The 26,999-nt window shown below is 43.0% G+C and overlaps 1 protein-coding gene across 1 annotated transcript in view; it reads left to right on the top strand.

Moving 5' to 3' along the window:
• The window catches only part of PPP1R14C (protein phosphatase 1 regulatory inhibitor subunit 14C), a 97,929-nt gene extending 84,409 nt beyond the window's left edge, over positions 1-13,520 (top strand). The window contains exon 4 of the mRNA XM_007515967.3: positions 12,918-13,520. Coding sequence (XP_007516029.2) covers positions 12,918-12,992 — 75 coding nt within the window. The 3' untranslated portion in view covers positions 12,993-13,520. The remainder of the gene's footprint in view (positions 1-12,917) is intronic.
• Positions 13,521-26,999: the final 13,479 nt, after the last annotated feature.

Here is a 26,999-nt window from a genome sequence, read left to right as displayed (position 1 = left end):
TAGGACATTCACCTGAAGGCAGACTATGTCTTTGGCTGTGGTGCCATGAAGATCGTTATCTACCATTCCCAGTGGACTTTGACGATGGCCATTGCCAACTCACCCTGCTGGACAGATCTCCACTGAGATGGCCATTGCCAACTCACCCTGCTGGACAGATCTCCACTGAGCTAGTCTTTTCATCTGTCCTTTAAAATCTTCTTCTATTTCTGTGTGTGTGGAAGTGCTCAGCCTGAGCACTGGGCTGATTATGGTGGAGAGAAAATAATAAGGTGTGTATTTACAACACAAAGGCTGTGTGGGTGACAAAGGGAGAGTCGAGCTGACATCATTCTGCATTCTTTTGATTTATTTGTTCAGCAAATGTTTATGAAACATTCATGTGCTTGGAGCTAATGTAGGGACTTAGCTGAAGCATTTGATCTGGCCCATTCATGGTAAACATACACCATTATTATTATTATCATCATTATTATTATTTAATAATGAATAACAAGTTGATTGGATAAGAGGGGTACAATTCCCACCACCAGAGTTCTCCATCCACCCCCTCCATCGGAAGTTTTCCTGTTCTTTATCCCTCTGGGAGTATAGACCCAGGACCATTATGGGGAGGGTGCAGAGATGCAGAAGGTAGAAGGTCTGGCTTCTAGAATTTGTGTTCAGAATTTAAGTGTTCTGAGAAAACTCATCTGATATTTTGCCCAAAGGACCCACAGACCTCACTAGGAGCTGTTTTCCTCATGGTTCTGGTTTATCAGAGTGAAAGAACTCCAGATTAAAACCCACTCTGGAGTGGAGTGCAGGCAAGTTCCAGATGCAGAGCCTGCAGCTGTCCTCTGCATGGAGCCATGCCAGTCCCCTGAGCTGTGATGTGTGACAATGCATACCGTGGATTGTCCCCCAAGGACATTCACCTGAACCTGGATGCCTGGAGTTTCTTCTGAGCTCGATCACATAAAAATGGTTAACTGCCTGTCCACATGGCTGACTTCAGGGTCCAGTCCCTTGGGGCCTATCTCCAGCCCCACCCCAAATCACAGTGGTAGGCTTTCTGATGTACCTCAAGTTGCTATTTTTACTAACAACTTTTACTTTTTAAAGGTGTATGTATTTACTTAATGAGAGAGCCAGACATCAGTCTGCCATATGCAGTGCAGGGTAACAATGATCCTTTCACCAAACAGGACATTCCAAGAGTTTAAAGTTCATCTCCCAGCAACTGAAGGCAAAAAACAGGATTTTTTTCCCGCTAGGAGGTGGTAAGATTAAATTTATTTTACCACTCACTTTACTGAAGCAGCATGATCATGAGAATACTGTTGGTGATGATAATAGTAATTGAAAAGAAAAATAGCATTCTAGAGAAAGCTGAATGGGTCTTGCTTTTGGGTCCTCCCACAACCCCCACCCCCACCTCCAGCCCCCAGTAATGAATGATTGTTATTTTAATAGAAGACATAATGGAATAGATGCAGACTCTAAAGGGCGGTGGACATTGAAGAGACTGGCATTTTCAAATGATTGATTATGGTTCTATGGCCTTTTCTTTCTTTTTTCTTTTTCATTAACTGCAGAATGAATGATCATGTTTTCCCAGCGAGTCGACCTTATAGTGAAAGTAACTATACCTTCTTGTCCTGTATTTAGGTTTGTCTATTTGAAGGCAGTTGGACAGCAAGTCTTGGCTTGCTCTGTCTTTAGCAAAATGAGTGACAACTAAAGAAAAAAGCAACTACACACAGTTCAGGTTTTTTTTCCCCCATTTTGACAAGACTCAGTTTATCGTAATGAATATCATCTCCCTCATTGAAAATGTGACCCTGGGTAAAATTAGTTGTTTCCCAAGTGATTATAGGATGGGAGATTATAATTTTACTGAATTTTCTTCACTGATTAGTAATTGTGGCTAGATTGACATTTTATTTAGTCATTACTGGGGTTTCACAACTCTGGGGTGACTTTTTCAGATAGAAGGACAGAAACAGAGAAAGAAAGAGTGAGGAAAAACATCACAACACCAGAAATTTCCTCCCAGTGCATTGGGGACCAGGCTCAAACCTAGATCATTTACATGGCAAAGCAGGCACCTTGCCAGATGAGCTATCTCTTCATTACTGCTGAGATAATTTCTGTGCATTTTTCTTCCTGCTTGTATGAGCTGTAAGTGTACCGATTCAAAGAAACTTATTGGTTAGGGTGGGGGAGAATTAAACTCAGGGAAAGATGAGTTTGACATGCAGCAAAGCCAATGTTCTTTTGCATACAAATAAGGTTTGGAATCTGGGCACAAAATAAATCAGTCCAAAAGCAGTGGGCTGAGACTCTAGAATAGATGAATGGGACTTCTCTCACCAGCAGAACAAATTAATCTGTAAAGGTGGGTAGGGTAGTACAGAAAATGAATGGTGAGAACAGTGTCTGTGGTATTAAGTGAAAGGAAGGGGAAATTAAACTAATGCCTGGGTATAGTGAAGACCTTCCGAAATGTCTGGTGGCTGAAATGACTTTTTAAAAAATTTTTTGCCAGCAGGGTTATCACTGGGGCTCACTCTCAGCAGCCTATTTTTTCCCCCCTCTTTCTATTTTATTTGGGAGGACAGAGAGAAGCTGAGAGGTGAGGGTAGAAAGAGAGGAAGAGAGAAAGATAGACACCTACAGACCTGCTTCACTGCTCCTGACGTGTCCCCCTGCCGGTAGAGAGCCGGGGCTTTTAAGCCCAGGCCCTTGTGCATACTGATATGTGTGCTTAACCTGGTAGACCACCGCCGGGCTGGCAGAATGATGCTCACAGCAGCTGGGACTTCCCCTCAGCTCTAGCAGGTTCATAAGCTTCCTTTCAGCTCCTGGGGGAAGAAAAGGGTATGCCTATCACAACAGACAGACAATCCTAGCCTCACACCCAGCAGGGGATGTTCACTATGGCCTCCTGTGGTGGCCTGTATATTAAAGCCAGTGAAAAGTTTGCTGCATGGTTTGTTCTTGGGTTGGGGACCTGTTGTCATTTGAAGCAGTGTCGTTGTCATGTTTTAGAAGAGGTACAGGAGGGGTCTGGTGGTGGCACACCAGCTGTGAGTGTACATGGTAGAGGGCTCCAGGGCCTGCAGGGAGAAGGCTTGATGAATAGTGAAGCAGTGATGCGGGGGTTCTCTCCTCCTCCTCCTCCTCCTCCTCCTCCTCCTCCTCCTCCTCCTCCTCCTCCTCCTCCTCCTCCCCATTCTGGCTCAATTTGTCTCAGTCCTATAAAATAAAACAAAAAAGAAAGAAAGAACAGTAGGAAGGAAAGGAGGAGGGATGGAAGGGAGGGAGAAAAAAAAGAAAGAAAAAATGGCATCTGGAGGCAGTGGATTCATAGTGCCAGCACCAGGCCCCAGCCATAACCATGGTGGCAATATAAATAAATAAATAAATAAATAAATAAATAAATAAATAAATCATGGAAACATGAACTAACCTTCCATTGACCTTCATTAGTGGATCTGAAAATTCTACCATCTAGTTGGGGACAATCTGCACAAAACTGTTTTAAATCATTCCCATTAGCAGCTTGTTTTCAAAAGGTGCTTCTAATCAAAGAATGAGGTATAATACCTACCTGTTTTTATTGCTTTTAATTTTGGGGGTGATTTTAAAAATATATATTTATTTATTCCCTTTTGTTGCCCTTATTGTTTTATTGTTGTAGTCATTGTTGGATAGGACAGAGAAATGGAGAGAGGAGAGAAAGACAGAGAGGGGGAGAGAAAGACAGACACCTGCAGACCTGCTTCACCGCTTGTGAAGCGACTCCCCTGCAGGTGGGGAGCCAGGGTTTCGAACCCGGATCTTTTTGCCGGTCCTTGCGCTTCGCGCCATATGCGCTTAACCTGTTGTGCTACCGTCTGACTCCCTTTTTGGGGTGATTTAACAGTGATTTGCACACAATTATAACATTTCAGGGGTGTAAGTTCACACACACAATAAAGATGAGATTGTATCATCTGGAACAGCATGGATGGAATTGCAGGTGATAATGTGAAGTGAAATAAAGAGGTGAAGGACAGCTGCCAGTTTTTAGATACAGAGCTGGAGAATAGACTCAGGATGTCACATGTGTGCAACGCTATTGAATCACCTCCAGTCCGTTCTGTTTGTTTGTACTTTGTTCTAGAGAGATACCAAGAAAGACATGAAGGCACTGCTCCATCATCCTTGGAGTTCCCTTGGTGTATCTTTGGTGGTCTCGTGTGGTGCTGGGAATCAAGCCCAGGGTCTGGGGTGGTAAAAGGTGTGTTCTCCTCACTGAACCACTTCCAAGGGTCTCCATTTATCTTCCGTAATGATTCGAATGCTTGAAAGAGTGAAAAGAGCACCACCATCTGATGCACAAAGCAGCAGTGGGTTTCATCTGCCCTTCCTGCCGATGCACCACCTGGGCTAAAGCAGTGTCAGACTTTGAAGGAAGTGACAGGTGAATCCCTTTGAGTGACATGGGAAAGGTCCCAGACACCTGGCTGTGGTGATAATTACAAACTTGTGTCCATCTGCCTGCCTCTGGCTCAGGCCCTGTTGGTAGGAGAGGGTGGGAGCTGGAAGCCACAGGGACCTGGAGGAGTGAGGGTGTGAGGGCTCAGAGCAGTGTGGCTTTTGACTACAGGTCTGTGACTATGCCCTACAACAGCCGCTCCGGTGAGAGAGAGAGAAAAACCACCTTCTGTTTCTATGACTGCTGCCAGATCCTCTCAGAACCTTGCTCTGGCTTTTTTTTTTCTTTTTTGCCTCCAGGGTTATTTCCGGGGCTTGGTGCACCACGAATCCACTGCTCCTGGAGGCCATTTTTTCCCTTTTGTTACCCTGGTTGTTTTACTGTTGTTGTGATTATTACTATCATTGTTGTTGGATAGGACAGAGAGAAATGGAGAGAGGAGAGGAAAACAGAGAGGGGGAGAGAAAGATAGACACCTGCAGACCTGCCTCACTGCCTGTGCAGCGACTCCCCTACAGGTGGGGAGCCGGGGGCTCGAACCAGGATCTTTCGCCAGTCCCTGCGCTTTGCGCCATATGCACTTAACCCACTGTGCTGCCGCCTGACCCCCTGGCATCTTTCTTAGAAGTCATTCAGAAATCAGATGGCTGTGTGCTGTATAAAGTCACATCCTAGTGTCCTCTCTCTCTCTCTCTCTCTCTTTCACATGTCTGTGCTTATGAAGTATAAATCTGATCCTACAAACATCTTACTTAGGTTTTTCCACTCTTCCCTAGTGCTTTTCATCTTCCCTCACTTCTAACTAATTGTAGTTTTCCATTGCTCAGAGAAATTCTAGGACTGTTTTTTTTTTTTTTCCATAGTACCTATAGTCAGCTGAGACCTGGTACAATTCCGCTCCCCACTCACTGATACACTGAGATTCCAGTGTCTCCTTTCTCTGCTCCTTCACTTGAAAATTACATTGCAGGGGCCTGGTGGTGGTACATCTGGTTAAATGCACATGTTGCAATGCTCAAGGATCTGAGTTCAAGCCCTTAATCCCCACCTGCAGGGGGAAAGCTTCATAAATTAGTGAAACAGTGTTGCAGATGTCTCTCTGCTTCTCTCTCTCTCTCTCTCTCTCTCTCCCCTTCCTCTCAGTTTCTCTTTGTCTCTAACCAATAAATAAATAAATTGCATTGCACATGTCCCTTTGCTTTGCAAATATTTGCTGTGCCTCTCCGAACCAAGTTAGGGGGACAAGACTGAATGGAGCTCTTGCAACGAAGAAGGGGTAGCAGACAGGCACATGGATTAGATTGAGTGTTTCACAGTTGTGTAAGATTGCATACCTTTAGGGAGTCAGGCGTTAGCGCAGCGGGTTAAGTGCATGTGGCGCAAAGCACAAGGACCAGCCTAAGAATCCCAGTTCGAGCACCCAGCTCCCTACCTGCAGGGGAGTCACTTCACAGGCAGTGAAGCAGGTCTGCAGGTGTCTGTCTTTCTCTCCCCCTCTCTGTCTTCCCCTCCTCTCTGCATTTTCTCTGTCCTATCCAACAACGATGACAACAATAAAACAACAAAGGCAACAAAAAGGAATAAATAAATAGTTTTTAAAAAAAGATTGCATGCCTTTTCTTCTTCAACCCACACTAGAATTCTAGGGGTTGGCCCATATTGATCAAAGAGGCTGGAGACGAGTCCTTTGTATTCATATGCCACAGAGCATCCAGTTTTTTCTTTATTAGGTGTGATAAAGGTACAATACAATATTCTTGACCCTGTGAATAAGAGATTTTTTTCCAAGGATTATGCCAAGAAGTGTGATTGCTTGTCACTGTGTGTACCAACTTGCATGCCCATCAGAAAATCAAGAACTTTCTTTTCACCTCATCATTCTCACAGGTGGTATTGCCAGGCTTTAGAATTTCTGACAGATAGTAAATATCTCATTATTTTAAGACTTTTTCCCTCCTGATTGCTACTCAGTACATTTGAGCACTATTCCCCACTCCCCCACCCCCACACATGCTTATCAAATATTTATTTTCTTCTCTGGGAATTTCTATTTTTAAATTCTTTCTTCATTTGACCTGTTGATATTTCTTTTTGTTGATTCATAAGAGCTCTTTATATTGAACAGCTATCCTTTGACCCTTTTGTGAATATAAGCAGATTTTCCTAAGCCATGGATCTTTTAAAAATAATTATTTATTCCCTTTTGTTGCCCTTGTTTTATTGTTGTAGTTATTGTTGTTGTTATTGCTGTTGTTGTTGTTGTTGGATAGGAAAGAGAGAAATGGAGAGAGGAGGGGAAGACAGAGAGGGGAGAGGAAGATAAACACCTACAGACCTGCTTCACCACTTGTGAAGTGACTTCCCTGCAGGTGGGGAGCCCAGGGCTCTATCCGGGATCCTTACGCTGGTCCTTGAGCTTTGCACCACCTGCACTTAACCCGCTGCACTACCGCCTGACTCCCCCTAAGCCATGCATCTTATTATCACTCTGTGTACAGGGTTTATGGGGGCCAGGTGGTGGCACACCCGATTAGGTGCACATAGTAATGTACAGAGTTTAAAATTTTAAGTGAAGTCAAACTTGTTAGCGACATCTTTTGTAACTTGTGCTTTTCTTGGAACTATTTTATTATTTCACTCTTTCAAATATAGACTTTCTTTCTTTCCTTTCTTTTTTTTTTTTTTCTTCCTTTCCTTTTGCCATCAAGGTTATTGCTGGGACTCAGTGCCTGCATGACTCCACTGCTCCCAGTAGCCACTTTTTTTTTTCAACAGAGGATAAAAGAGGAAGAGAAGGGGAGACACTACAGCACCATTCCACTGCTGTGAAGCAGACCCTCCTCTGCAGTGGCCAGGGATTAGAATCTAGGTCCTTGCACATGGTATTATTGTGTGTTCTCTACTGAGTCAGCCACCACTCAGTTCCCACATCTTTCTTTATGTTTTGCACTAAGTCTTTGTTTCAACTTTTTTCATATCAAACCACCATGAACTATTTTTAAGTGTGATATCAAAGGGTGCGGAAGTTGTTGGCCAACACAGGAAAATGTGGATTCATAGTGCAGGCACTGTGCCCTAGCAATAATCCTGGAGGCTAAAATAAAATAAAATTTGAGATTAAAAAATTGAACCAAGGAGCTGATGGAGTGATGCACTGCACACCTTGTGTGTGAATCCCTGAGTTCAATACCTAGCATCATATTTATAAATAAGTAAAAAATAAATGAATAGAGCCAGGCGGTGGCATAGTGGGTTAAGCGCACATGATGCCAAGCGCAAGGGCTGGCATAAAGATCCTGGTTCGAGCCCTCTGGCTCTCCACCTGCAGGGGAGTCGCTTCACAGCCAGTGAAGCAGGTCTGTGGGTGTCTATCTTTCTCTCCCCCTCTCTGTCTTTTCCTCCTCTCTCCATTTCTCTCTGTCCTATCCAACAATGACAGCAGTAACAACAAGAACTACAATAAACAAGGGCAACAAAAGTAGAAAAATATAAAAATTTAAAATAAATAAATGAAGCAAACCAGATGATAACACTCTCCTGCTTAAAAGCCTCCAGTGAGAGTGGAGGTAACAAGATCTGATGAGCACAGGGCTTGCATGCTTCGGCTCTCTGTTCAAGCCCTGGTGCCACATTGCTCTGATCTCTCTCTGTCTCTCATATGAAATAAAAATAAATCTTTAAGCAATAAATAACAACATCCAGTGGCCCCTCTTGGCACCAAGAATACTCCCCAGTCACCTTGATGTAGCCAGCAGAGTCACTTGGTAAGTGTTTCTAACTCTTCCCACCAAGCTCACCTCAGTCTCTTACTGCCAAGGATTCACCCTTCCTCTTGTTTTTTTTCAGGGCCTCTGTTCACACACCATGACCCAGGTCATGACCTCAAATCATTTTCAAAATGGCCTCTCCTGGTTAATCCATAGCTTAGCTACATTCAGACAGCAACCCTTGTCTGACTAAATCAGTGTCCCCAACCCATGTCTGAGTGAGCTGTTTTAGAAGTGGATCATTTTATTTTTGAGTGTCATGAACCAATAGCCCTCAAGAGTATTTTTGATTAGAGATCCTTGAGTCTTCTTGGAGAACCATCTGTAATCAACAAAAATCTTTCTCAGCAAGTTATACTGGCAAATTTCTATATGGAGAATAAATTTTGATCTTGCTAGTTTTCATCTTACTCATGTTACTTTGCCCTAGCATCTCCTAATACAAGTTTAATTGCTGTTGAAAATGTGAATACAATATATTAAGTAATAGGCATATTCATTATGTTAATGTAGGGTTTGAAAGTAGAGTGTTTCATTAATGTTAATCCGACATGTTTTTGTTTAAAATCTTCATCACTGAAACTTATGTACACCATTACCATTTTTGAGAACATAACTTGATTTAAATTACCAAATTATTTTTGTCTTGAGGAAAAAAAGATCATTAGTTTAGGGTCCATTATTATTTATGTGTTCTCTATTTATTTTTATGATGATATTTATGGAAACATTATTAAAATTGTACAGAAAAACACCTATAAGCTTTTTTAGTTATTTATGTTTTATTAGTGGTTTAGTAATGATTGACAAGATTGTGGTGTAAGAGGGGTACAATTCCATATAATTCCCACCATCAGAGTTCTATATCCCATCTCCTTCATGGGAAGGTTCCCTATATTCTTTATCCCTCTGGGAGCATGGACCACAGATCTTTATGGGGAGCAGAAGGTGGAAGGTCTGGCTTCAGTAATTGCTTCTCTGATGGACATGGGCATTGGCAGGTCAGTCCATACCCCCAGTGTGTTTCTGTCTTTCCTCAGTGGGGTTGGGCTCTGGAGAGGTGGGAATCCAGGGCATATTGGTGAGGTCATCTGCCCAGGGAATTTAGGTTGGCATCATGGTAGCATCTGCAACTTAGTGGCTGAAAAGCATCATGATATATAAAGAAGAATAAATTATTTAATAATCAGGAACCTAAAGGATGGAATTTGGGGTCTTCATGTTGGAAGGAGGTAGGAAGTCTATTTTAGGTTTATTTCTAGGACCCCTAAGTTAACTAATTTTTGCCTGAGCATGACAGCTAATAAGCAGATGGGCTAAAATTATTGTCTGGGAAGATGGTGTCAGAGTTGAGAATATGACCAGAAAGCTGGATCAGGGTAGAGAGAAGGTCCCAAATATGTGCCTTTTTTGCTTTACATATATACCACTCTGTTCAAGGTCAGAAATGGCAGTGATTAAAGTGTTTTCTCCCTTAACCCCTTTCAGGATAATTCTGCAAAGGGAATAATCCAAACTTTAGATTCATGCACTACAATGTTAATTGTGGTCTTGCATATATATATATATGTTTTAATTTTTTATATTTATTTATTTTCCCTTTTTGTTGCCCTTGTTGTTTTTCATTATTGTTGTAGTTATTGTTGTTGTTGATGATGATGTTGTCATTGTTAGATAACACAGAGAGAAATGGAGAGAGGAGGGAAAGACAGAGAGGAGGAGAGAAAGATAGACACCTGCAGACCTGCTTCACCACCTTTGAAGCGACTCCCCTATAGATGGGGAGCCAGGGGCTTGAACCGTGATACTTACATAGGTCCTTGCACTTTGTGCCATGAGCGCTTAACCCGCTGAACTACCTCCCAACTCCCTCTTATGTATTTTTTTTTATATTTTATTTATTTATATGTTGACTAGAAACAGAAAGAAATCAAGAGGGATGAAGGAAATAGTGAGGAAGAGAGACAGAGAGACACCTGCAGCCCTCCTTCACCACTCACAAAGCTTTCCTCCTGCAGGTGGAGACTGGGGGCTTGAACCCGGGTCTTTGAGCATTGTAACATGTGTGCTCAACCAGGTGCCCCACCACCTGGTCCCATTGCTTATAGTTTTGCAAAGCCAAGAACCATCCAGTGATGGCTACATTAAGAAGACTGTTGAATATTTCTGCAATAAGGGAATTATTAACCATTAGGATTAACTTTTAGAAGACTAATGTGAAGAAATCATATGACATAGACAAAGTAGAGGAAAATGATATATTTATTTATACCATATTATTTTAGTTAGGTAAAGCATTTTCCATAGAAGCAAATTACGTTTGTGGTTTCTGCTGAGGGATGATTAATGCTGGTTGAGTTTTTTCAAGTCTTATAGAAAAAGCAAGTATTAATTTTCATAACACTAAGAAGATTATTAAAAAGAAAATCATGACAGTTAACACATATTAAATATTTAAATGTGTTTTTTTTGGCACTAGAGAGTTGCACCAGGAGTAAGTTAATCAGGGAGTTCATAACTAGACCCGTCCTTGGGAAGGGAGATTACCTGGGAGGTGTTTGTCACAAGACCACAGTGGAGGGGAAAACTTCTTCTTGGCCTTCAGGACCCATGATGGCAAACGCTAGAAGAAGAAGGACCCATGATGTGCTCCCTCGTTCACCAGCTGTCACTTTTTGTTCAGAAAATCGGATGTGCTATTGGCTTTGTTTTGGGCAAACACGGTAGAGGGAAGACAAGGGAGCAGGTGGTGGTGCACCTGGTTGAGCAGCCAAATCATGATGAACAAGGATGGGGTTCAAGCACCCACTCTCCATCTGCAGGGAAGAAGCTTCACAGGCAGTGAAGCAGTGCTGCAGGTGTCTCTTTGGCCCTACCTCCCTTCACCTTTTCAATTTCTCTCTGTCCTGTCAAATCAAATAAATCTTTTTTTAAAAAAAAAAAGAGAGAAAGACAAAGTAATTATAGTCAAATAAACACAAGGCAACAATGCAAAATGTCTGATAGTAGAAAATCGAAACCATTCTGGATCCTTCCTTTGTCTTTATGCTTTTGCCCATGTATTGGCCAAGAGACCAGTTGAAACTTTTTTTTTAAGTTAATTAATTTTATTGCCACTAGAGGCATTACGCCTGCGCAATGAACCCACTGCTCCCAGCAGCCATACTCTTGTCTTTCCTTTTCTTTTCTTGTATTTGATAGGACAGAGAGAAATTGACAAAGGAGGAAGAGATGAAGGAGAGAAAGAGAGAGACCTGTAGCCTTGCTTCACCGCTTGTGAAACTCTCCCCCCCCCCACCCCCGCAAGTGAGGACTGGGGCTTGGGGGCGACTTGAACCTGGGTCCTTGCACATGGTAACAGGTGTGTGCTCAATCAGACCATCAGTCAGATACCAAACTTTTTAAAGATTTATTTGATTACTGAAATCACATGTGAGTGAATTCTACATGTGAAAGAATGAAAGAGATGTCAGGGCATGTCCAGCATATACAGCCAGGAGCCTCGCTCTCCGTCTGGCAGTCTGCTAGCTGAACTCTTTCCTGCCCAATGCAATCATTTCAGTAGTTCTTCCCTAATATTATCTCTTCAGAACAGCAAGAATAGAACATCACAAGTGCACAGAATCCAGGAAATATTCCTTCTTTCAATTTTTACTTCAATTATGTGTTTGTAGATACTGACATGCGAATATATTACTTTGTATGATGTTAAAACAATGATTGGCAAACACAACAAAAACAAAACTCAGTTATCTAAGCCAGTGGTTCTGAGTATGATCCTGGCACAGGGGCATAATTCTCAGCCAGGGCTTATTAGAAATGCAAATCCTCAGCACCACCACCTCTCTCTGATGTACAAAATTAACACTCTGATATAGATGGGCTTGCTCCACACCCTGTGGTTCTGCGTGCCCCAGGATTCTTTTTTGTCCTGCCCCAGGGTTATTGCTGGGGCTCGATACCTACACTACAAATCCACTGCTTCTGTGGCCATTTGATTTTTTTGGATAGGATAGAGAGAAATTGAGAGGGGAGGGAAAGATAAGAGAAGGAGAAAGACCTTTGCAGACCTGCTTCACCACTTGTCAAGCCACCCCCCTGTAGGTGGGGAGCCGGGGGCTTGAACCAGGATCCTTGTGTGGACCCTTGCTCTTTATACTATGTGTGCTTGACCGGGTGCGCCACCAAGTAGCCCCCTCCCCGCCCCAGTGATTCTGATTCACAACCAAGCTTGTGAACCTCTGATCAAGCCTTGCTTTCCCAATGGCACTGTGGGCTCTGTAGTACCTTTTTCCTTAGCTAGAAATAAGATCCAACCAGGAGCTATTCAATCAGAACCTACAGGCTCTGTGAGTGTTTTATGTACAGCTACCAGAGGTCTAGCAAAGGTTGAAAATCACTGAGCTCAGTCACATAGGTCTGCAGGGGTTGAGTTGATTATGTCAGGCAGTGAGGGCAGTCTGGCTTCAGAGCAGAGCGGTTAAGAAGGCATTGAAGTGTGAAATTTGAGCATTCCTCATTTGTTTAAAAAAAAATTCTTGTATTGTAGCCATGGGGATTCATATACCCAACAAGACTTCTCAACTGAGGTTAACTGCTACTGACATCAATGACTTCAAGCTGACTTTAAACCCTAATTGTAGTGGAGTGACTCCTTCATATTAACCTCTTCTGCTCTCTTGTAGGAATTCATCAAGGAATTGCTCTCTCGCATAAGAGGCATGAGAAAACTGAGCCCTCCACAGAAGAAAACGGTATAAGCAGGGTAGAGTACCTTCAAGGAACAAAAGAAGAAGAAGAGGTCCATGGATTTGGACTTCATGAAGAACAGTTGACTTTATTCAGAACAGTTGTCCTTGAGAATGACTTTTATTTCGGGTGTGGAGAGGAGCTAATTAGCACATTTCCTCCAGAGTGTTCCTTTTCTTGTTTTCAGAGGTTTTCATTAGTGTGATATTTGAATAACAAAGATATAAATGACTCTGGTGTCAGCGTGACCAAGGCTTATCCAAACCAGGCAGGCATCTGAGGATGGTTTGGGCTGGGCCAGGCAGGCAATAATAGCTTCTTGGAGAATCATATCAGATGTGACAATACAGGGTTGATGGTTTTCTTACAGTTTGGTAATACCTTTTTCTCTGCAGCTGTACATTGGACTCTGATGTTGACTTTTTTTTTGTACTTGTATATATAAATATATATATATATAAATATCTTCGACACCTAAGTTAAAATGTAGATGTGAGTGTCACTTCACATTGATGGAATAAACTTGTGGTTGTCCTTTTTATGGGGGTCAGGGCACATGTGTCTTTCATATTCTTCATGTGAGTACTGCCCACCTCTGGCATTCACTTTCTGTACCAAAGTGCAAGAACTCAGTGTATCTGTTATTCAAATCAGCTACACTGCAAAAAAAAAAAAAAAAAGTTGGTCAAGGGCTTAATTTATAGACTCGGTCTTATTTCATTCTTTGGGATGCTTTGCCAGATCATGTCCTTCCTTATTGCCTCATCTGTGGTGTTTTAAAGTCATATGAACCCTTTGTTGGAAGAACTATCCCTATTTATAGGGAACTGGCCGCGTGAGCTGAGTGGCATTGTGCCCTGAGAAAAGGTAGTGGTTCCTCCTCTTGTTTTCAGCCCAATACTATGTATTGTGGTCTCTCTGGGAAAGCAGGACCCCAGGGAGTCAGATGATTAGGAATTCCTCCTCCTTACATGTAGATTCGGGTCACTTCTGTACCTGGGCAGCACTGGAAGAGAGGGAGTGAATTAACTGTGGGACAGGTGATGAACAGGAGCACGCTTGGGCAGTGACTGGCTTGGAAGCATGGAGGACACTGTTGCAGGTCTAGCTTCTCTGGGTGACATAGAGTGAGACTGTGCTTCCTGGCGCTCATTCTACACCTCACTCTCTCACTTGGATATCCACCTGGGGGTGGAGGAGGTGTGCTCAGCTTGCATTGCTGAGTTAGGTACCAGCTCCTTAGAGATAGAAATAGGTGGGGTCCAAGCTCAGCATAAAGACATTTCCTCCCCTCCAGGAGGCCCCCATCATGTCCCCCAAGGGACCCCCACCCACCTACCCTCAGATGTCTCTGGGTGGTCCTGTCCCCGATTGGGGTCAGGCATTTTATATCAAGGGTGCTCTGAACATATTTTTATTTTTTAAAAGAACTATGTTTGTGAATTTTTTCTGTATACTGGCAAGCTTTTGAAGATGTATTTAATTTTGTAACGTTTACTTAAGGTTTCTTTATGAGCTATTTACTCAAATAAATGGAGCTGCTTACAACTGCCTGCACACTTGTCTTGGGGCACACGTTAGCATCACGATTTCCTGTGTCAGGTGACCCAACACCTACATCCAGCTTCCTCATCTCACGGCAATTGCAAGACCTAAAAGTCACAAGCATTTTTTGGGTGTGTTTTCAGAAAAGAGAAGCTCTGTGTGCATGCTTCAAGTCAGCTTCTATTCCAACACTCCTGACTATAACACTCTATCCCTTTACCCATCTGGCATAAATCCTCATGAAAATGTCAAATCAATACACGTTACAGTTAATTGTTAGAAAGCCAAGCATCCTGTATATCCAGGGAAAAAAATACATAATTTAAGTTGGGCTTAAGTTAGGGTTTTCTTCCCCCCCCCTTTTTGTTGCTCTTGTTGTTTATCATTGTTGTTGTTATTATTGTTGTTGTTGGATAGGACAAGGAGAAATGGAGAGAGGTGGGGAAGACAGAGAGGGGGTAGAGAAAGATAGACACCTGCAGACCACTTGTGAAGGACCCTCCCTTGCAGATGGGGAGCCGGGGGCTGGAACTGGGATCCTTACACTGGCCCTGTGCTTCGCACCATGTGCGCTTAACATGCTGCACTGCCGCCTGGCCCCCAACTTAGGGTTTTCAAATGAAGTGAGAATGAATTTTTCCTCCGAAGGTCTCAGGATTCTACCACCTAACATACTTCCCACTTCCCTTCCTCCTCTTGCTCAGAGTCCTGAATCAGTTATCATCCCTGTCCCCCACCCACTCCTCAAGCCACAAGCTTGGACACCTCCTTCCCATTCGTACCCCCAAATTGTCACTAAGCACTTTCTGTGCTTATAATGTGTGTATCTGTCCCTGGCAAAAATAATCATAGTTGGGGGTTGGGCGGTAGCACAGTAGGTTAAGCGCACATGACGCAAAGTGCAAGGACCAGCAGGGGATCCCAGTTCGAGCCCCTGGCTCCCCACTTGCATGGGAGTCACTTCACAGGTGGTGAGGCAGTTCTGCAGGTGTCTATCTGTCTCTCCCCCCTCTGTCTTTTCCTCCTCTCTCCATTTCTCTCTGTCCTATCCAACAACGACGACCTCAGTAACGATAATAATGACCACAACAATGGTAAAACAACCAGGGTAACAAAAGGGAAAAAATGGCCTCCAGGAGCAGTGGATTCATGGTGCAGGCACCGAGCGCCAGCAATAACCCTGGAGGCAAAAAATATATATATATCATAGTTATCATCATAATAATGATGCCTTCATTGCTGCAACCACCTTGGAACAGACTCTGTTCTCCATCCAGAATGATCTTTTTTAAAAGACACAGCTGATCACTTCTTCCATGCACATTTTAAACCCAGAACCTTCTGCACTCCTGACCAGGAAATGGGTTCCTGCATGAACATCTCACCTTGAATTCCTTGAGTTTTCTGGAATATTCTGAGACATTTTCCCCTCTGGGTCTTTGCAGAAGTTGTTGCCTCGATCTTGAATCAGAGACTAACAAGGTCTAGAGAGCTGGATTAGACTCCCTTCTGTGTGTGCTTTCAGCTTCTAGTAGTTCCCTCTTCTCCATGTGTGCTCACAGTACTATCACTTTCAACCCACCTATTTGGCTTTTCTTTTAGATTCCAGGACCTTTGACTCTAGGACTGGACCTTACAAAGCCAGAACCTGGTTCTGTGGTTCATTATTGTCATAGAAGAGAGAGAGAGAGAGAGAGAGCACGAAAGAACCAGACATCACTCTGGTACATGTGTTACTGGGAACTGAGCTCAGGACCTCATGCTTGAGAGTCCAGTATTTTATCCACTGTGCCACCTCTCGGACCACTTTTTTTTTTAATATAGGACAAGGTCTCATGCATACCTGATACCATCTTGGGGCAATTTCTTCATTATTTTAAAGTTGATAGGGGGTGGCCAAGTGGTGGCACACTTGGTTAAGTACACATGTTACTATGTACAAGGACCCAGGTTCAAGTCCACAATCCCCACTTGCAGAGGAAAGTTTCCCAAGTGGTGAATCAGTGCTGCAGATGTCTCTCTTTCTGTCTCTGTCTCCCCCTTCTGCCTCACTTTTCTCTGTCTCTATCCAATAAATGAATAAATAAATAGGGGGGGAAAGATAAGAGAAAGAAGATACAAGAAAGACCATATAGTACTACTCCATCATCCCATGTCCTGATTCTCCCATGGAGTGCCAGGGATGAAACCCAGGGCCTCATGCACGGTAAGCAAGCACTCTACTGCATGAGCTATCTATCTCCCTGCCCCTATACCCAACTCTTTCCAAGAGGACAAAGTACTTGGGAGCATGAAATCATTTTGAACAATGGGTACCATTTGCCCAAGGGATGCTGGCTGAAGAAGTGACCTCCAAGAGTAACCATTTGATCCCACAGTTGGAGAAATAACACAGAGAACATTTGGAATGTGAGCCCTGAAAATTCTAGGGCCCTGCAGAGACTGTAGGAGGAACCAGACATTTCCTAAAGGCTGAGTTCGGCGTTGTGCACAGATTTGCACCAAGGCTGCTGGGACTGAGTGTCTGTTCTTTTTTGCTGTCCTGTCCCTTCAGTAGTTCCTGGGTCACCCTTCACTAGCTGACAGCTTAGAGAAAGGTAGCTGCACTAGGGACTCCTCCCTACTTGCACCTCAGTTTGACTTCCAAGTCAAAGATCCTGGGATTCTCTCTACCTCTTAGAAACTGGCCTCCTGCTCTGTGATTGTGCTCCTCTGACCCTGTCACTAGACTCGGGCTCCTCTAGTGTTTAGGAAGGCCTAGTGGTGTTGGGTGTAGGAGAAAATCCTCTACTCTGGATTTCCTTGGGCTGGATGAGTGATCAGAGCAGCATTTGATGCTTTAGTGAAGGAAAGATCAATTTAAGGTGTGTGTATATTGGGGAGGGCAGCTACCATACTTACGGAAGATGTCCATCAAGGACACTGATGTAAAACTGACATCTAAAATGAAGAATCAGGGCAAAGGGCTTAGGACACTTAGAAGAGAGGACTCTTCATTGTGGAGTGGGATTTACAGAGTAGTAATCATTTCCCTTAAATTGGAGGAGTGACAGTGATGTAAGATGTGTGATTACACCTTTGAGTAGGGAAAGGTTGGTGCCTTCTTACTCATTTTAGTTTAAAATAATCTATATACTAGAGAGGGCACTTGGAAGTGACCAGCTCTGAGGCCCCTGGAATGATCTGATTTGAGTATTTTCAGCACTTTGGGTTGAATGGAGATCCTCTGTGGTCTTTCTAAAATAACAAAGCTCAGTATAGGGATCTTGGAGATAACTCACCTGGTGGAGAACATGCTTTATCATGCCTGAGGAGAACATGCTTTATCATGCCTGAGGAGAACATGCTTTATCATGCCTGAGGAGAACATGCTTTATCATGCCTGAGGAGAACATGCTTTATCATGCCTGAGGAGAACATGCTTTATCATGCCTGAGGAGAACATGCTTTATCATGCCTGAGGAGAACATGCTTTATCATGCCTGAGGACCTGGGTTCCACTCACAAGCCACCAAATGGGAGTATCTGTACCAGGGAAGCTTAGTGAGTGGTTGAATAGTGCTATGGTGCCTTCCCTCTTTTTTCATTCTTTCTACTTCTACCTCTCTGTTTATCATCTTCCATCTTAAAAAAAAAAAAATCACTAGGAGAGGATGAATTGTGCAGGCATAGAACCCTGGTGATAACCCTGGTGGAAACACACACACACACACACACACACACACACACACACACACCCCTTTCTCTTTTTCTCTTAAAGTCATGTCAACCCAAATGAACCTGGAGTGTTATGACTGAGGGTGAGTGTTTTATCCTTTGGGGTTCAGAAACAGAACTTGTGTGTGTCTGTGGCTTGGATGACTCCTCACAATCTCCTGTGAGTTATAAAGAACTGCTCAGACTCCATGGAGTTCCTTCCCACCCCCACTCAGCCAAAGAGCCAGTAATGCTTCACTTTTGAAGGGTTCTTGTGCTATCAGAATGGATCTCACCTGGGAAGGAGTTGTTTGTGTAAGAGCTGATTGTTCTCCGCCTTTCTTGGCTCTGTGACTGTTCCCACCACAGTACAGTATACCTGGCAGGCAATTTAATCGAGCTTTGATATCAACATGACTGCAAATTAGGCCCCAGGAATCTGATTTGCTGGTACTTTTTTTTTTTTGTCTGCTGCATAAATCAGGCCAGATATAAATCTGGTGCACACATCCTCTAGCTTCAGCCCCTTCAAACATGAAGGTATTTAGGATGCTACTGGGTGCTGCCTTGTTCTGGTGGATTCTGGAGTTAATCAATTCAAGGAAGCACGGTAGGGATGGGTGGGTAAAGAAAAGTACGTGTTTAGGATCATTACTACAAAGACATATCTTTTAAAAATATTATTTATTATTGAATAGAGAGAGGTTGAGGGGGGAGGGAGAGGAGACAGACAGACAGACAGACAGACATACCTGCACTGTTCCACTACTCATGAAGTTTATCTTCTGCATATGGGGACCAGGGTCTTGAACCTTCAACCTTACGCATTATGAGATGTGTGCTGAACCAGGTTGCCACCGCCTGGCCCCTTATTCATTTTATTTTAATATGTTGCCTGGGCCTCAAGTAGGTATGCTATGACTGCCACCTCCCCAGCATCAGTTTCTTTTTTTTTTAATTTCCATTTTATTGGGGGGGTAATGATTTACAGTATGGTTACTGACACTTGCAGACACACAGCTTCTCCTCATGGTAGAACACTTACACCCAACTTCCGTCCTCGTCCATGATCATACACTAAGACCCCCAAGGTCCTCTTCATACCCTCCCAGCCCCTCCTTCTCCAGAGTCCTTTCCCTTGGTGCAGTGCACCACACAGTGCAAGTTTCATTTTGCGTGTTCCTTTTCTGTCCTTGTGTTTCTGTTTGTTTTTACATCCCACCTATAACTGAGATTACCCAGTATCTTATTATCTTATTTTTTTCTTCTAGATTCCTAGTTCTGTGTTCTATATTTCCAGAGACAGAGAGAGAGAGGAAAAGACACTAAAGCACCACTCCACCCTCCATGTAGCTCCCTTGGTGCTGCTAGTGGTTTTTAGCATGTGGGACAAGGGACTGAAACTTGGTCCTCCTAAAAGAAAGATGTATCGTTCTACTGCTGTGCCACCTCTGGAGACAAGTTACATGGAACCTCCGGTTTCTGCACGTTTGTGGGCAGAGCCTAACTTAATCTCAGACAGCCATTTTCAACTATGTTTATATATGTAGCAGAAGGCCTTGAAAGATACAATGCTTCACTCTAGAACAAAGAGGCATTTGGCACTAGCACAGTAGCTCACGTTGTGTGCTGTTTCTGCCATGCACATTCCAGGAAAGTCCGTACCACATTGAAGGAAGTTTTGGTACTGTGGTCTTTTTCACCCTCTGCTTCTCTTTTCTTTCTCTATCTGAAAAATAAAAGGAATTTTTTTAAAAAGTATAAAAATGTATCTGGATTCCCTGAGTTCATACTTTTCCCTCCCATGTTACAACTCATCACAGATGTAGCTGTCAGCTAGCTTCCTTTGCACTTCCTAGGGAACTGGGGAAATGAACTCCAAAATAAATGTTGCCACTCTGGCTACTGCTGTGGCAGCAAGTGGTAAAGCAGCTTTTGTCTCTGAGCCAGGAGTGTCAGATACTCTGCCAGCATCTGTGACACTGGAGCTTGATATCTTGTCAGTTGTAGTAGGTTAAATTTCAGACTCTGCTCCAGTCCTAACAGCTTTGCTCTGCCTTTCTGGTCTCTGAGAACAATTTATAGTACTGGCAAACTATGAATAGTAGATGACGCTCTTATATTTAAACCCTAAATATTGCTTTACATTTAATTTATACTTAGACCCACAATTGGTCGCTAATCAGTCAATTATCTAGAGCCAGAGGCTCCTTTTAAAAGACTTCATTTGGGAGTCGGGTGGTAGCACGATGGGTTAAGCACAGGTGGCGCAAAGCACAAGGACCAGCGTAAGGATTCTGGTTCCAGCCCCTGGCTTCCCACCTACAGTGTGTGTGTGGGGTCACTTCACAGTCAGTGAAGCAGGTCTGCAGGTGTCTGTCTTTCTTTCCCCCTCTCTGTCTTCCCCTCCTCTCTCCATTTCTCTCTGTCCTATCCAACAATGACGACAACAATGAAACAAGGGCAAAGAGAGGGAATAAATAAATATTTTTAAAACATTTTAAAGAGACTTCTAGATGCCACCAGGATGCTGGCCAGGCTTCCCTGGATTGAAGACCCCACCAATGTGTCCTGGAGCTCAGCTTCCCCAGAGACACACCTTACTAGGGAAAGAGAGAGGCAGACTGGGAGTATGGACCGACCAGTCAACGCCCATGTTCAGAAGGGAAGCAATTACAGAAGCCAGACCGTCTACCTTCTGCAACCCTCAACGACCCTGGGTCCATGCTCCCAGAGGGCTAGAGAATGGGAAAGCTATCAGGGGAGGGGGTGGGTTATGAGGATTGGGTGGTGGGAATTGTGTGGAGTTGTACCCCTCCTACCTTATGTTTTTGTTCATTAATCCTTTCTTAAATAAAAAATTAAAAATTAAAAAAAAATTCTTTAAAAAAAATTTTAAAGAGACTTCATATTTTTTTGCTTTCTTTTTTTTCTTTTTTTTTCTTTATTTATTTATTCCCTTTTGTTGCCCTTGTTGTTTTATTGTTGTGGTTATTATTATTGTTGTTGTTGGATAGGACAGAGAGAAATGGAGAGAGGAGGGGAAGACAGAGAGGGGGAGAGAAAGATAGACACCTGCAGACCTGCTTCACCACCTGTGAAGCGACTCCCCTGCAGGTGGGGAGCCGGGGTTCGAACCGGGATCCTTATGCCGGTCCTTTTTGCTTTCTTTTTATCTATCTATCTATCTTCTATCAGAGCACAGATCAGCTCTGATTTATGGTGGTATTGGGATGAGAGTCTCTTTGCATAATCATTATGTTATCTACCCCGGCACATAAGACTTCATTCTTGAGTACACATTACAATGGACAAGGATCTAGGTTCAAAGCCTTAAACCCCACCTATGGTGGTAAGTTTCACAAGCAATGAAACAGTATTTCTCCCTCTTCTTCTCAGTCTCCACATTCCCTCTAAATTTCTGTCTCCATTCTAAAAAAAAAAAAAAAAGAAGAAGAATTAAATAAAAGGACTTTGGGGCCAGGAGGTGACGCACCTGGTTTAGCTCACACATTCACACATAACAGTGCACGAGAATCCAGGTTCAAGGCCCCGATTCCCACCTGCAGGGGGAAAGCTTCAGGAGTTGGTGAACCAGGGCTGCACATGTCTCTATCTCTTTCCCTCTCTATCTCCCCTCCCCTTTCAATTTCTCTCTGTCTGTATAATAATAAATAATAAATAAATATAAATATAGATAATTTAAAAAATAAAATAAAATAAAAAGGACTTCATGTCTAGAAATGTTTGCTCTATGGACAGAATTTATTTTCACAAACACCAAGTACACCTTCCTCTTGGTAACTAAAAGGCAACTCTGCATGGTGGAGGCCAGATACGAGACTATAAGGAAGAAACAGTTTACATTAAAGAAAAAAAGCAAGAAGCAGGGATGGCAAGCAAATATTAGTACTTCTGACCCATCCTCTTTAAAATCTGTGCCTTGATAACATGAGTATCATGTGATCGCTGGCTATTTTTGAATTATCCCAGATTAAACTCCAAAAGCAGTCTCGTGGAGCTAATTCATTTGTAGGAACACTGCCCACCTCACAGTTAAAATTGAAATTAAACTAAATAATAATAAAATAATAAAAATGATAAAAAATAATAAAATAATAAAAACTAAATAATAATAAAATAATAAAAATGAAACTAAAAATTCCGTGCACTCTCACAGAATAGTGGGTGTGACCATATTGGTCATGTTTATGTTCTTGTCTGATTGGAAAATAATCCAAATAAAGTGTAACCCAAATGCCATGCCTAAGGATCTGGGTTCAAGCTCCCAATCCCCACGTGTAAAGGGAATGCTTCATGAGCAGTAAAGCAGGTCTGCAGGTCTCTTTCTCTCCCTACCTCTCTATTTTCCCCTCCTCTCTAAATTTCTCTGTGTCCTGCCAAATAAAAAAAGGAAACAAGAAAGAAAGATTGGGAAAAAAAAAAAAAAAGACAAAATGGCTGCCAAGAGGTGTGGATTCTTAGTTCAGGCACTGAGCCACAGTAATAACCTTGGTGGCAAAATTAATCAATCAATCAGTCAATCACCAAGAGAACAGAAGGGAGGACAGTAAAAAGGAGCCATCTGCCTCAAAGCTGAGACTGGGAGGCACGTCAGCAGGAGGGCACTTACTGTGTACCTTTTGATGGAAATTGGGTTCTGTGGGGAAGCAGGGGAAAGGGTTATGTCACTAGACACTGTGATGACAAGGGCAGATTTCCGTCCTATTTAATTGCCTCCTATTAAATTGCCATATGTGGAAGTCTTCTCTTTTGATATTCAGAAATAACTAGAAGCCTTCTACTGCTAGTGTTTGCAGTTCTAAATGTCTAAAGTCTGGGTTGTTGTTTTTTTTTCCTTTGGTCTAGCTCTGAATTGTTGCTTTTCTCTTAGCCTGTCCAATAAATCATAATTATATGCCATAGCACTCAGTGTCACGCATCTTCTGCTATTGCTGATGACACTGAGCATGTTTTTCTACCTGGTGTCACAAATAGCCAAGCACTGACTGTCACACCAGCTTTTTGCATGAGGGAAGAAAGGACTTTTTATAGATAAGGTTTTAGAGTCTGTTTCTGTTTATTTAATCTGTTAGGGAAGAGGAAAATTGATAGAGGAAGGGGAGAAAGAGAGGGAGGGCAAGAGAGAAGATAGCTACAGCATTGCTTCACTGCTTATGAAGCTTCCCTCCTGCAAGTGGGAACCAGGGACTTGAACCCTGGTCCTTGTGCACAGCAATATGTATTCACTCAGCCACGTGTGCCGTCTCACAACCCCTAGAAAAGGCCTTTTGATGACACAGTGGAGACAGGAGAGTTGCTCAAATCAACCTCCCTACTTAATTGTTCCTTTGTTTGCCTCCAGAGTTATCATTAGAAATCCTATGCTGCATGACTCCACCACTTCCAGTGACCAGGGGTTGTTTTTTTTTTTTTTTCGGTTGTTGTTGTTATTATTACTACTTATCAGAGCACTACTCATCTCTGGCTTATGGTGGTGTGAGAAATTGAGCATGAGACTTTGGAACCTCAGGCATGAGAGTCTGTTTGCATAATCATATGCTATCAACACACACCCACCAGTTTTGTTTTTTTTAATTGTAAGCCAGGTGCCAAAAATGCACCTGCAGAGATAACCTTTCTTCACCCTGCTTCTTGCCTCCGTTACCTTCTACCATTGTGTTTAAGTTATCAAATATACCCACTGAGACAAGCATGTGGATATTGGCATACGACAGGAAGTGATGGGTGCAGGAAATATTCGTCCTTTGTGTGCTTGTCCCTGTAGAAAAAAGTGAAGGGGAAGAACATTTTGTAGCATGGAAAGCCACACTTGGGGGGTGGGGGGAATCACAGCACAGTTCTTGATTTCATCACCCCTAGAGAGAGAGGGACACACACACACACACACACACACACACACACACACACACCTTCCTCTGGAACTGTAGCACTTCCCCTGCAGTACTGCAGACATCAGGAAGTGAGTAGGAAGAACCTGAGAAACACAGACACTGCTGCACCTTGCCAAAACACATGTTCCCCAGGTCCATGTTTCCCATGCTTTCGGAGGTAAGGAAATAAATGTTGCACAGGGAAATAGGAGTGGTAACAGGTGTAGGTGTAGCTTAGAAAGAAAGTGAAGGTTGGGCTTCGGAGTTTATAAAAAGCTGTGGTTTCTCTCTCTATGGAGGTGGGACCATCAACATGTGAGTAAATGGCTCTCACACTCCTCTTTTTCTCTCTTCTCTCTCTCACTACCCACATGTACTCCAACATGTAGGTGTTCTTAATTTCCTTAAATAAAATTTAAAATTCCTGAAAATCATGCTTTCTCCTCAATTCCTTTTTGAGTTTATGTGTGATGAATCTTTAACTATGTACAGAATGAACCTGGCTATACCTCCCCCAATACTGTACCAGGGTTCCAGTCCAAGCCAAGTTCATGACAAAGCACAAGCCCTACCCAATAAGCTTTCCCTCTGACTCAACAAATCACCTTTAGACACACTTTTTGTTGGGTTCACATTTCCTAGGTGTGCAAAGCAAGGAAGCTGTTGTGTTCTACTGGGGCTGGGGAATTTCAACCCCACAAAATATTTTATATTGTCTATTAGAAAGTGAGCCTTTTTCTTTTTTTTTTCTCATGTTTTATCAGGAATCTCATTTAATCCAAAATACCATCTCAATATTTATGACAGACCAATACCTGTTAAAATAATGCCTCTGTGCAAATCCACTCTACATTGAATGAGACAGCAGCAGAAATTTATCTGGAGCATTTACACACCCTTCCACTGAGTGAGTCATCCAAATGGTGAACCGGACAAAGCTGAATTTCTAAGGAGCTCCTCCAGGGCCTAAAGGCGGGAGCCCTTTGTGAACTCAATTTCCATTTCTTTCCAGAAAATGAACATTGAAACAGGGAAAACCACTCAAACATACAGGAGCAGAAAATGAACATTGAAACAGGGAAAACCACTCAGACATACAGGAGCTTTAAAATCATAACCAGTAACCAATCCAATCTTCTCCCTTGGGCACACACTCACTCAATTACTGAGGGGTCATTATCTTTGTGTTGTCTAAGTTATAGTGGAAACTCCTTAGGGGTTACTCCGTGGTAACTGGGAAAGTAAATGCTAATGACTGCCCAGTGTAAAGAAGAATGTTTTATGGTTGACTCTTTAATGTTTTATATTAAGTTGACTGATTTGGAAAACTTCATTGTTTTCCCACCGAGGCTTCATAAAAGCTTTTCAGTTCCCTGTACTTGTCAGAATCAGCTTGTGTAAAAGGTGAAAGAAGCTTGCCCATTAAACTGCATTTCAGGGTTTTCAAACCCAACGTTGTCCTTCTGATCTACTTCTCACAGATTTCAAATTGCAGTTCTGAGGCCAAGCCATGGTGAGCTGCCATCTTGGAAAGCACACCTACCTTAGATCTTAGAAGGAAGGCTCCTATAGGAAGCAAGTCTGGGTCATGAGGAATGGGGGAGTTTTTAGGCACCTGCCAGTAGGCCTGAAAGTGGGGAGTCTTCCTCTAACAGTTTGGAACTCCCAACTTTGACACCCCATTCAACCTCACCTCTTACCCCTACCCTCAATCACATAAGCCTGAGCTGAGTGGAACTCTGGTCTCTCTCCTAAAAAACAAATTAAAAATTATGATCACTGCTTCCAGGTTCTCTCACTTCCCTCTCTGTTCATTTCCCTTATTCACCACAGGTGGTGAAAGACCACCTGAAGGCTTGGAAACCTATTCGGAGATGTCTCTAGCAGCCAGACTGAAGCCTCAGTCTGTGAGTGATATACACCCAAGAATTCTCAGCTGGAATTCCAGTTGGGAGCTTGAAGGACTTAGACATAATTTGGTCTTGTTCTTTGTGTATTGATTCACTTTCTGCTGTTTCCTGCTGAAAAGTGTTGACTTCATCTTCTGGAAAGAGCACTCATTATTTTTTTGTGGAGAGTGAAGATAGCAATTGAGCAGGAATCCTAAGCCCGTATCCATTCCAGGGATCACACCAAGGAGGTGGCAAAGTAGCCTGTCACAACCAAGGTTCAGAGTGTGAGAAACCTACCCATGACATGCACATGTTCTCAAAAACATTTCTCAGGATCTGTGTTTTTGAAGCCGAGGGCAAGGCCATAGAAGATGATCTTTAATTAAGGCCGTAGTCAGTGCCTCCAAGGCCTGCTGTGTGCCCACCTGTTAAATTTTGCTCTCTAATTAGTAGAACCCTTCCTTCCCAGGTATAGGATTTCTTCGCAGGTCTTGCCATTGCCAAACAGTGCCCATCTGTTGGAGCCTTCCAGGTTCTCCCCCTGCTGCTTCCCTCAGTATTTACTCTCTTTCCCATTGTGTCTGGGCATCTTTAATGTGAGCCTAGGGACAGAGCTCTAGCTCATAAGCCATCTCCTCCTACTTATCCCTGCTCCACTGATTATCCTTTGTCCCTCCCTGTCACTAGCATTTCATTACATTTCACTTCATTTCATTTTGTTGTTGCCATCTTCAGGGCCTCAGTCCTCTGGGCTGATGTTTTCAGAAACAGGGACAGGGACAGAGAAAGAGAAGGAGAGAGTGAAAGACACCACAGCACTGAAGAGCTTTCCCCCAGTATAGCTGGGGCCACGCTCGAACCTATGTTTCATGTATGACAAAGCAGATGACTTCCCAGCTGAACTATCTCAAATGTGTCCAGAACTTCCTGCTGTTTCCAGCAAAAAGTTAATCAAGTGACAATCCCTTCTGCTTCTAGAAAACCCAGAATA

The sequence above is a fragment of the Erinaceus europaeus genome, chromosome 13, assembly GCF_950295315.1.
Source record: "Erinaceus europaeus chromosome 13, mEriEur2.1, whole genome shotgun sequence".
Lineage (NCBI taxonomy): Eukaryota > Metazoa > Chordata > Mammalia > Eulipotyphla > Erinaceidae > Erinaceus > Erinaceus europaeus.
This window is presented reverse-complemented; position numbering and strand designations above follow the sequence as displayed.